Source organism: Cydia fagiglandana, chromosome Z (assembly GCF_963556715.1).
Source record: "Cydia fagiglandana chromosome Z, ilCydFagi1.1, whole genome shotgun sequence".
NCBI lineage: Eukaryota > Metazoa > Arthropoda > Insecta > Lepidoptera > Tortricidae > Cydia > Cydia fagiglandana.
The window spans coordinates 36,695,783-36,708,801 of NC_085959.1; the positions used below are offsets into that span (position 1 = coordinate 36,695,783).

General features: G+C 36.1%; 1 protein-coding gene across 3 annotated transcripts in view; it reads right to left on the reverse strand.

Annotated features, from left to right (window-relative positions):
* LOC134678625 (GTPase-activating Rap/Ran-GAP domain-like protein 3) overlaps nt 1-13,019 on the reverse strand; it is a 133,037-nt gene that overhangs the window by 108,983 nt on the left and 11,035 nt on the right. For 2 of the 3 annotated variants that reach the window (XM_063537263.1, XM_063537262.1), the window contains exon 2: nt 11,810-11,839. The exons of the other annotated variant lie outside the window; for it this stretch is intronic. In XM_063537263.1, coding sequence (XP_063393333.1) covers nt 11,810-11,839 — 30 coding nt within the window. The remainder of the gene's footprint in view (nt 1-11,809; nt 11,840-13,019) is intronic. 3 annotated transcript variants of the gene reach the window in all.

A 13,019-nucleotide genomic window follows, 5' to 3' on the forward strand; every position in this document is an offset into this window, starting at 1 on the left:
TATTTGCCGGTCGTAAGATTGCATGTACGTTCTATGATTCTTGTTTCTATAACGAAGTATGTATAATGTGGGTCTATCTGAGGCATGCTAACGTCCAAACGCATATAGCGATTAACTCTATATTATTTTATTGCGAGTGATTTTATTGATAATTGAATTGAAAATATGTAGTAATAAACACACAATAAATTACTAATATTTATAAAACACAATGTCCTTCAAAAGTTCAAAGCAATGAAATCCTTTGTGCATTCCAGAGATTAGTGCACTCGTGAACATTTATATTAATCGAGGCTTTCAACATTTGCACTTTGCAGAGCGAGGAACGTGCTAGAATATAGGGGCCAAAGATAATCCCGCGTACAATTGGAACATTCGAACATTATGAAAGTTTCAAAGGGATTTGGTATATCAAATGCCTCTATTGTAGTTTTTGATAGATGTACGAAGTTAGACGATTTTTTTGGCAAAAATGTTAATTTAATGACATGAAGCAACCATTCCAAACAGAGTCCCCCGCCGCGTCTGTCTGTCAGTATTCTCAATAACTACTGAATAGATTTTCATGCGGTTTTCACCTATCAATAGAGTGATTCTTGAGAAAGGTTTAGGTGTATAATTTGTTAAGATTTTATGTAGGTAACACGGGCGAAACCGGGCGGGTCGCTAGTTACTAAATAAGTGTAAATTTTATTGAATTTTATAAGGTATTTCATATTCAAATTGCTCAACTGTCGACCTCTCATTAAATTTAAGAATCTATAATTTAAGTATAACCCGTAACAAGGCCCACTTTTCCCTTGTCACATCGTTTTCGCTTCGTTATGTATACCTACACCAAACGCGCGGATAACGAGCTCCAAGCACCCGACCAAAAAGAATAGATAGTATAGAGGGGTCCTGTCAAAGTAAATTTTGTAGTCACGGTACATTTACTGCCATCTATCGACACACGATTAAAACTTAAAATAAAATTGAAAATGTATAAATGAATTAAAATATGTTTACGGATATATGATTATTAATTTTTATTGTTCCACAATGACCCATGTTCTTTCACTGATACGTGTTAAAATTGTTAAATATCAAACGGTGTCGCCAACGCCATCTAAACGACAATAGGCCAAAGGTGTATGGCGCCATCTATTCGACAGTGACTTTTGCTTGACATCCGAGGCACGTTTTTTTCTTAGACTTTATTTATCTTATACGGAGTTATATATATCTCTGACCCGACGAAACGAACCTTACGCCTGCACGACACACAGCCCTATCTCTTTCTAAACCAGTAAAATGGAGAAAGACAGTAACACATGGCATTAACTTTTACATGAATGGGTGGTGTTTGTGACTGTTTGCAGTTGTGCCCTCGCCCAAATGATACTTATTACGACACGTAGGTCTTTACCTCACTTGAAATGATGATGCCATAGACTTCGTTTATTACATTCTTTTGATGTTTACTCCGATTTCCGGGCTCGGTTTATTTATGGAGTGTAGAAGTTATATACGAGATTACCGCCATGTGGGATGTTGACTCGACGATCATTGTTGCGATAGTCGTCTCAGCGGACGGTCTCATAGCGAAGAGTCTCGACCAACACCTAGAGACTGGATCAAGGGTCAGATGCAGGCAAATTGTGACAAAACATTCGCTGATGTTAACAAGAAATAACTCAAAATGTAGTCAATATGATGGGTGCTGAGAAAGGGGCGGCTACAGGGCCTGGGGCCTAGGGCGGCAAAGACTGCAAATCCGCCACTACATTATACATATATAAAAATGTGTTCGGGTGTTTTTTTTTTTGTTTTGTGTTTTTATATTTTACTTTTATATTAATATTAAAAACGAAAAACAAAAAAGAGCCTTTTATTTCTCGCCGGTAAAACAAACACAATATTATAAACTTAAATTTACATTAGGTTTAGTATTACAATAATATTTAATATTCCTCAAATCAATGTTCTATTATGCTTGGTTATGTAATAAGTAGTAAGTAATTATATTTTTTTCTTGTAATTTATTCTGCAACAACCCCTCCTGTGAGGGTGAAGGCCTCCTCCAGTGATGCTGGTCATCACAATTTCTGTTCTCTATCTTTTTCAACTTACATATGTATATCAATATTAATTTATATATTGGTATTAAATACCTACAAATACAAATAATAAAAAGCTAATAAATACTCTTATCGGGATTCGAACCCGCGACCTCCTGCTTCATAAGCGGGGTCACTACCGACAAGGCTAAAAGACCGTCAAAAATTGGTTCGCGATGCACAGTGGCGCCGCGGCGCGGCCTATTTAATGTTTTTGAGGGACACTTTTTAATACATGAAGATTGTTTTCCTCATCTCTACCTTCCATAGTCAATAGGCCTTGATCACCACACGATAAATATTCTTAGGTTCCGACATCGCGTCCATAGTTAATTTTAGTATTATGCTTTATCTTTATATCAAATAGTAAGTAAATGTGAACGCGCCTTATAAGTGGGAGACCTTTTTAAAAAAAAACTTAAGCGGATGCGCGGGAAATGTGACAGATAGCAGAACTAAAAAGGCTATTAAGAAAAAAACATGAAGTAGACGATGCTGTGATAATTTAATGAGTTTTGTGATTAAACTGATGTCAGCATTAGCTGTAGACTAGATGGATGGATATTGTGTAAAGCGGAATTGAAAATGTAAAAACCAATAAAACAAGGAAACTGAAGGGAGTATTTAATTGGAACCCGAGCTTTCCCAATAGTTCAGCCAGTGGGATCGTAAGGCTACTCTCATGTAAATCGCCTAAATCACGTCCACATCCCAGAAAACTGCAGGTAAACAGTCTTTATCTTGGAATACTATGTAATGGAGTGAAACGGTTCAACATGATAATGATTCTCAGATATTGTGAATGGAATGGAGTGAAAAGTGATTGCTTATAAGATAAACAGGATAAACTACTGATTGTTTTGAGTGCTTTTATCAATATAATAGAGTGAGGTACAGGCTATTAGTGTGTTTAGTCTATTAATTACAAGAATGGTTATTTTTTTTTGTTACCTACTGCACTTCCTTACATACCAATCATGCATTTATAACTTGTACCTGTCATTGGGACTGCGGAAAGATTGGTTCTTAAGTAAAATTGTATGTATGTTATTCGATTCATTTTGTAGAATTAATAAGTTTCATGCATAACATTTCCATAAAAAGATGAAGACAAGTAATTTATTTTGGAACAAAAAGTCTTGTTGTCTAACTTGATCAGTTACAGGAAAAGCAGTTTGGCTTCACATTTTAACCAAAGGTAAACATATCACAAGGTGCTTTGGAGTTGGTTACTTAATTATTTTTTTCCATATGCAATTTTTTTATACAAATTATTAAATAGAAAATGATCCTACTTCATGATTGACATTATGTTTTTATTGTTTAGTAAAACATTTATTGAGTCAAGTACAAGTTACCCACCCATGTTACAATTTATTCAAGGCACCTGGTCTAGTTGATTAAATTTCATATTTGATATTCTTATACGGTCCAGGCATCCAACATTCTGGGTCAACAACAACACATAGTTGAGATTCTTCTGTTCCATAAAAGGATAGTTAATACAATTATTATGATAACATTTATAGTGTGTACCATGTATGTGTATGTATGTGTGTGTGTGTGTGCGTTGCAGATTATTCTTGTAATAGTACAGTATTAGTACAAATATATTGTGCTATCACTTTTAACATTGCCAGATTAAAATCAGTCATCCGGTGTTGGATTGAGTCATAAGTTACCATATTTATTTAAAATTTGATATTGTTGCATTGGCAAGATGTCATTATATAATGAATTAAATAAAAGTATAGCCAAAAAAAGGGTATGTAATTGAATAAAAAAATAGGCATAGTAAGTGACAGCCTCTGACTGAAGAAGTGATCTTTGTATGTGGGTGTTTGTGTGAACACTAGTGACTATTATATTTGATTCTTTGTTTTTTATCTGTTAAAAGTATTAGTCTTTTGTTTGAGTTGTGTAAATGAGTGATATCATGATATGTACCTAACAGGAATATATAAATAAATAAATGTACAAAGAGTAAGAGAATAGAAAGTGTAAAATTAATAAAGAATAAAAACTAATATATGATTGGAAGTTTCAGGATGGATGACGGAACTGACCAAGGACCAGTACGTCAAGGAGTGGATATTGATGGATATTCAATCCTCAGTGCATTGGGTTCAAGGATGGAGAACCCGGCACTGATGGATATGGATAAGGATGGACTTAGTCGAGGGGAAGGGCTAAGACATCAGGGAGGCCAAGGACTAGGCCAGTATGAACATTCAATCCGGAGTGCATTGGGTTCAAGGATGGAGAACCTGGCACTAATGGATATGGATAAGGATGGACTTAGTCGAGGGGAAGGGCTAAGACATCAGGGAGGCCAAGGACTAGGCCAGTATGAACATTCAATCCGGAGTGCATTGGGTTCAAGGATGGAGAACCCGGCACTAATGGATATGGATAAGGATGGACTTAGTCGAGGGGAAGGGCTAAGACATCAGGGAGGCCAAGGACTAGGCCATGAATCTAATTTTCAGGTAATGCGGAGTACAATGGGTCCAAGGAGCACTAATGGAAATGGATGAGAACTCAGGAAGGAGTCAGTCGCTACAGTGCCGTCAGAGCAACTCCAGTAACAAGGCCGAGGGACTATTCAACATCTGCATCGGGACCTAATGGACGATCATCACTACATACAAAACAAGTAAACAATAAGATATTAGTGTAATATTTGACAAGGTCAGGGTTTCGGATAAATACAAGTATCAATGTGATTTCAGAGTTTGATCCAGTGACAAAGGTGCAAACCGTGTTAGCTTGGTTAATGAAAGTGAAATGTGCCGAAATAAGTATATGGTTGGAACGATAAATAAGGCAACAATCCACTATGTATTACCCAAACTAAGAGGGTTAGCTAATACTTGGTACCAGGGGTACCTACTGTTTTATGTAATGTGTTAAATTTGTTATGAATAATGTGTATTATTAAAAATAAGGAAGATGTAGATAGACTCTACGCTAGGTATTTATGGAATTGAGGATCAGAGATTGGTCAGGATAGTTGGCAACTGATTTTTGTTTGGAAATAAAAATACTACTAACATATGAATGGCATTCAAACAGGCAGTAGGTAAAGACAAAAACGTTCAGTTTGCAAAGCGACTATTAACAGTGGCAACCCAAAATAAAAAGAAAACTTATGAACGCCAATATTCATTTACTTAACACATAAAAAAAAATCGATTTTGAAAATGGGTGCTGCCTCATTAGAGTTAGTACAATAAAAGTTCTGGGAATCCATATTCATTTTTTTGATAATTTGCCTTTCTAGAGGGGAGTAAAAAAAAGAGTTTGACGCTTATAGGCATCTCTATTGTACTTAAAAGGTCGAACGTCAAAGACGGATTAATCGGTCACAGACCACAGAGCAACATAGACCTACGTACATATGCTTAACGTTCAATTTCAGTTTTGACACTTCGGTGACGTAGCGTTCGAGTGATATCTTTTGTGTTTGACACGGCGTCGAAAAGGCTAAGCGAGTAGTAAGTAAATCGTAATAATTTCAGTGAAAACTACTGAATGGAGTTATATGCGGAGCGGAGTATATACTTATGAATGGAGTGATTCTTGAGGAAGATTAAGCCGTATAATTAGTTAAGGTTCTGTGTAAATTGGTTATGACGATATTTGCTAATGAAGTCAGATAAAAATAGTGCTGGCTAAAAGCTTTAATCGAAAACTTTACCGAATCCGTTTGACATATAACAACACAATGTATGGTGCTATTGTCTCTCTTTTTCATTGAAATATATAAAAAAAAAGTTCGCGATGATATATGTCTATCTTTTAAGGATAACTTACTATACCCATTCTTATTGAATACGTTATTTAGATTAAACATTTCAGACAGATTACAATGGTCCCTTACACCATACAATTTAAATGAATATCTCAGGAGTAATCGTAAATTAAATCCCCATTTAGAGTCACTTGTATGAAATGATAGACGCTAATTTCCGTTAGTGAATATGTTTACCACCTTATGCACTGTGATCGCTTTACTTACCCCCACCATGCACTTCACATGGTGTCAATACAAAACAGCTTACATCTTGTAGTCTAGAGTCTAGAAGGACACTTAATATAAACGGTAATGTATTGTAGCTTGTGGCTGGTAACAGCTACTACGAATTTAAAGTAAATTTAATGTATGTATACTTGAACGGCTCGCTGCGGGCGAAGAAGACAATCGATATTATCTTGTACTAGTTGTACTTGGTATGTATGAAATTAGAAACGGACTTGGCGCTCTTTTAGTTTGTAACTACCAAAAAGGGGACCTTATTAATGAAGATCATTTTCCAGCAGTTCACTCCTTTCATCAAATCAGGTAACGACCTTGGACGCCTTCAGCGTCGATATTGCTGGCACGGACATTAATGCAGTTAATTGTAACCAGGAATTGACTAAGGAGCATTGTCAATATTGGAACAGGTACTCGTACAACACAAGAATGACTTTTCTATTTGGCTTCAAGACCTGTAGGATCAATGGTGCCGAGATGGTAATCGATCTAGAAGACTTCCAACCAGTTGCATACAGGCCCTACCGTATGTCGCATATTGAACGACAATGAGGTTCAGGAAAATTGTCGACAGTGGTATTGTTAGAGCATACAAATACAAATACAAAATACAAAATACAAAATACAAAATTCTTTAAGTATTTCATTAAAAACCATTACATATTTTTACCAATGGCTGGTGTCTCCCTGTAAGTTATTTACAAAATAACCTGTGCTGGGAGGCACCGCTCTTCCATATCTTCATTCTTGTCTTATGCTGGCCCAAGTGGCCCTATTGTATTATATATCGACATATAGATATTTTTAGTTCATGTGGATGACATGTGAATCCCAAGTATTTTACCGAAGGTCTTCAGAGATTGCGGAGGTGTTGCAACTTGAAGAAAAGGGGGGGGGGGGGTCTCATACTAAATTGAGTAAATGTTATTTCTGGCTCGCCAAATAGACTTCCTAGATTTTGGAGTAAGTAAACTTGGGAAATCCGGCTTGTTAGTAGGAATACAGATGTAGTATGAGTTTCCCAAACCGACTAACCAAGCCTGGGACAACCGTTCGAGTCATTAGAGCACATTAGCTGCTTCGGTGTTCCAGTTAGTCTCTCATCACCGATAAATATTTGGGTTGACAAGTAAGTCCTTTCGAGAGTTTACATCATCACTTGGCATAGCTCATTGTTAACGCAGTAGCAACCCCGAGAGCCTTGAGAGAGGTTGAGAGATTCAACAAGACAATTTTGGACGCGTTGGCTACGTCGATAAAGCTTGGGACGCTCGTATCACCGATGTACCTACTGGTGCGTATACACGACAAAACATAAAATTGCACAAAAGAGCCCCTTGCAACTGTTAATAGGGTTTGAAATCACTTAAAGAAGGTATATTGGGTTCTGCTATTATTAATGACACATCCAAAATCGCCAAGTTTCCAAAAGTTAGGCTAGGCGCTGGTGATAAAATAAAAAGACCAGTAATCTAAAGACGTACTTAATTTCAATAAATATTGAAAACCCTTAAGGCAACATAAAGAGTGTGATCTAGTACGGGTAGTAAGACAGGGTCCACACGATGGACAATATCAAAAAACTCCTGGTAAGTAACTACGATATTACGTTAGTTCTTCCTAACGATAGGTTTCAGAACCGAAGGTACGATAGGAATAGGATAGGAGGCTAATATATGTATTGGCAAAATGCAATCGTGTAGGTATGGTGTTTTCTAGAGATTTATAATCGAATGCATCCAATCATAGCGCTACTAAAAGCGAGTAAGCATGTTTGCACATGAGGATAGGTTATTAACAAAAATATATTTGTATTGTACCTACCTAATATCGACTAATAATACATATATATGTTTGTAAGATTTCATAAACTGTATGTCTTAGGTACATGTTAATTTCTGTTATATGTAGGTACCTGTTATGTTTATAATCGTCGTTATGATTATCGTCTGAAATAGACATCGTTTTTGGTTAATGATAATTTATATTTTTGTGTTCAGTGGTTGCAATTTATAAATTGTATGTTGATGTTATATTGTCATTAGACGCAAAATTTATAGTTTATTGAATTTGTTATCTTTGACAAGAGAGAATCATACTATCTATGTTTCTATTCTAAATGAATCTCTATTCTATTCTATGTCTTGCACTGGTGCTAGCACCCAAAGGAAAAGAGTATGGTTCTCCTGGTTCTTGCTGACTAGCAAATTGGTTTGACCAACTATTGTATTATATGTAGTTTTCTTTTGTGATAATAACCTAAGCGAAGGGACTCGCTTAAAGAGGATGGCCGATATGCTTATTGTAACTACCTGTTGTATAATTGGGTAGGTACGCGTATATCGTCTGAAACAGATGTCATTTTTGATTATTGATTTTTTTGTTTCATTTGTTTTAACTTATTTAATTGTATGTTGATGTTGTGTTGTCATTAGAAGCAAAGTTCAATGATTAGACTTATGTTGAATTTGTTATCGTTGATTTCTAAAAATAGTATTTTGCGTTGTGATAGCATTCTAAGCGAAGGGACTCGCTTAAAGAGGATGGCCGAAGCTCTTAGGTTCCGACATCGCGTCCATAGTTAATTTTAGTATTATGCTTTATCTTTATATCAAATAGTAAGTAAATGTGAACGCGCCTTATAAGTGGGAGACCTTTTTAAAAAAAAACTTAAGCGGATGCGCGGGAAATGTGACAGATAGCAGAACTAAAAAGGCTATTAAGAAAAAAACATGAAGTAGACGATGCTGTGATAATTTAATGAGTTTTGTGATTAAACTGATGTCAGCATTAGCTGTAGACTAGATGGATGGATATTGTGTAAAGCGGAATTGAAAATGTAAAAACCAATAAAACAAGGAAACTGAAGGGAGTATTTAATTGGAACCCGAGCTTTCCCAATAATATGTAGGTACTTATTTGTTTGACTGACTTGAGAAGTATCGATAATGTATCAGTTGAAGTGGTTGTCAATTGTCAATCGTATCAATATCCAAGTCGCAAGTCACGGGGTGGAGAAATTCGACTCTACATTGTACCCAAGCGGTCACGCCAACACATTCGGTGCCAGCGCTAGCGACGCGCTACATAGGGAAAACCGTATGTAGCGAAAAGAGCTTACGAAGCCACTCAGTATACTTTTAGATATTTATTTGTTTGGGTATGCGCTGTGTAAACGCCCTTCTGGACGGAAGCCAATTGCATAAGTTGCGGATTCCAGACATTTCCATCCATCCTGCCCCTGCGATAAGTCTTAATTTATGAGGATTCCACCGAAAATTCTTACTAGAACGCTTGAGACCAAACTTGTAATGTTAGCGCTAAAATGGGGGCTAGGTGTGTTTACGAAACTTGACTTGTCTTGAGGTTGGTATCCTCTGTTCAACGGATACCTACTAACAGGACAACAAACAGCCTATTTCGATGAAAATATGACCTTAAAATATGGAACATAATTTTCTTCAAATGTTGTAGTTATAGTTTGTCCCAGTACTGTCTTATTAGTCATTACAAACATTCAGAGAGAAACATACTGTTACGCTAGTTCTAAATAAGTAGCACCCAAAAGAAAGGGTAATTTTCCTGGTTCTTATTGACTGACAAGTTTGTTTTACTCTATGCCTAATGGGGGTGAAAATGGGGTTGAAAGTCTCTATGGCTTTTAAGCGGACGAACAGCAACGCAGGCGCAGCCTACATTTGGAAAACAATAGTGATTATTTTTATTTAAAAATACATTTAGTAAATCAACATTCTTATTTAATCATTTTATGTCAGGAACATAACTGTAAATATTTTACTACAAATAATATAATAATATATGTATAAGTGTATGTTAATATATATTTTAATATTTTACTAGTTATAACTGAGTTTTTACTATATGAAGTACAACACAACATTTTGTAACGTCTAATAGATACCTAAATGAAAACTAGTGCCCTACTTTCAGATTGTTCACCCCGATCGTGACATAGATAACAAATGTTTTTATTTGCGTTTTTCCCTAACGCTATACAGCACATAACGAGCTCTGCCTCCTCTAATTGGCATAGTATCGTGCTTGATTCCTGACATAAAAAGACACCGTACTCCATGGATATAAAGTTGATTTTACACTGCACATACCTAGAAATACGTTGCTACATAACACACACTCCCTCCCGAATATCCGGAATATGCCAACATTGCATCCCTTGACGTCATAGAGGCAACGCGATATTATTTGTTTTATGTTTCAACATTTTTCGAAATCTCTGTTAGTGGAAATACTAGCGTGTATGTCCCAGTTTATTTAAAAGTAACAAACCCCGATTTCATAAAAAGTTAAAAAAGCGGCCCAGTGCGAGTCGGACTCGCCCATGAAGGGTTCCGTAGCAGCAAGTAACATAATAAAATTGCGGTTTACGATTTATGACGATTAAAAAAAACTACTTACTAGATCGCGTTCAAACCAATTTTCGGTGGAAGTTTGCATGGTAATGTATATCATATATTTTTTTTAGTTTTATCATTCTCTAATTAAAGACGCATAAATTCTCGATTAATAAAAAATAAAATAAAAAAAAAGTACAAAACTAGGACACTTAATCTGCCCAACCCTGTATAGTTCTTATAGTTTCGGAAAAAAGTGGCTGTGACATACGTACGGACAGACAGACAGACAGACATGACGAATCTATAAGGGTTCCGTTTTTTGCCATTTGGCTACTTTGGAATCTTTTTGCATGAGTTATTTTTAGAGTTTACTTGAAGTTGACGACGCGAATATAATTTTTGACGCAGTGGCGATTTTTTTACTGTCGTTTTCATCTTATTTCATCCATAACTTTCTAAAAGAATACCTATGATATCGTATAATATGTCACTCGTGTTTTTGTCTTAATTCACGCAAGTATGAAATATCACTACCTTGTCAATCCTACTTGTTAACAGCTTAATTAAAGGATGACTTGGATGTGACGGGACACGGCCCGGTCTAACGTAAGTTAAGCGAGTCAATCATCTTGAATACAGGGGTCATTTTGGATATTTCGATCCAATAAGACCACCAAAAGTATATTTTTGTCTGTTGCAATAATTTTTATTTTTATTTCTATCTATTCTCTCAGACCGAATATTACCCAATTACATTAGTTAGTATTAATAAAGCTCTTTGTCATCATAATATAATACATACTATGTGTTATATGTCAGAAGACTTTTTTTTGTCAATCTACTCATTTTCAGCGGTACACGGATGCCATATGAGTAAGTACTAGTCAGAGAGATCCAATCACAATAAAACTAAAATATTGGTCGAAAAAAGGTTCAGCCTATCCAATGATTGATCCTTTAAAGTTCCCCTATTTTTGTCAGAAATTCATCAAGGTTGAAGAGAACGGGGGAGGAGGCCATCATTATTAGGTATAGTTTACTCTAAATGCTCCTACATTTTGAAACAAACATTGCCTAGCTTTTCCACCAAAATCAACCTTATCCTGTCGTCACAAGGTTCAATTTGTCGTAATATCTGTGCAGAATAGGGTTATTATTCGGCTTTACGTAATGACCTGGTACGGCACAGATTTATTTTGCTTGTAAAATTTACTGCGGCCTTTATCTGGTCGGATGACAAGCTTGACGCCTGCGGCAAGCTAATTTATTGTGCTCCTTATGGCAATAATACTGACCAGGTGGGCTCTAATGGTGGCCGCATCCGTCTGAAACAAACGACGAATTGTATGACTAGGGAGTCACCACATTTATCAAAGCGGAATCGCCTCGAGCCGGTCAATAAAACTAGCAAAGCGATCGTGGCCTGTTCTGTTCGTATTCGGAAATCAGGAACGGGGGTGTACTTTGTGCACCAATTTCACGCTTTTGGCGATTATTGAACACTCGATGACATTCATCGCGAATAATATTTATGTAGCCTAGCTATGGCAAATTCTGCAGTAGAAATATTTCAAACAACACGTAACCGTCAAATCTTTATTAAAATGTGCCATGTATGGTGTTTTGATTGTTATCTAATTTATATTTCACTGCAGTCTTAACTTAGCTGGGCAATTGGGCATTATTTACTAAGAAAGAACACGTGACCGGCTTAAGCCGATCCTACGTCGATATGTGTGGCAACTCCCTGACTTCAGTCAACTGATTTTATCAGCTTAGGTACAGTAGGTTTCCTAAGTCGCATGCTGCCACTGGAACAATTTTTATGCTATTAGATAGTTTTGGATAGGATTGTGTTCATGCTATCAAAACGGTCAAGATGCATACAGTCTACCCAATGATCGGAATTGAGGACAATGGACAATGTCATTCCAAAAATGGAGAAGCAAATTTAGAAGTAGGTAAACATTACTGAGAAGGGAAAAGAGTATCTACAAATGTTATAATGGTATGTATTTATGTAAAATAATAACTTGTTTCGTCAGTAATTTTTGGTAAGTACCTAGTTCAAAATTATTTTCTGCCGGTATTCAAATTTACAAAATGTTTTAGTAATTTATTTTTGAAATTATTCTCAGCCCTGATCTTAGGCTACTCACCTGCCAAAGCCTACGTTAATTGTTGACTAGAATAAAATTAGTTTTTGCGAACCGTAAAATTAATATTTAAAATTATTCTATAAAAGTTTTTCTATTACGTTTTGTTTGTAAGTTCGATGGCGTTTACCTGACGTGACAGTGTACCTAAATATTCACTAGGAGTACTATGACCCGTGATCCACCGTGCTCTGGGTACTCTTCTCTATCCAGACTTAAGCATAGCAGTATTTGTTAATCTCTCTATTCCATTTTCAACTAATACATGTGAGCGCGAGCCACTGAGATTGGTATGGTTAGTCAATAATATTGCCTCCTTAACACAAACTAAGCATCTACTTAATTGAGT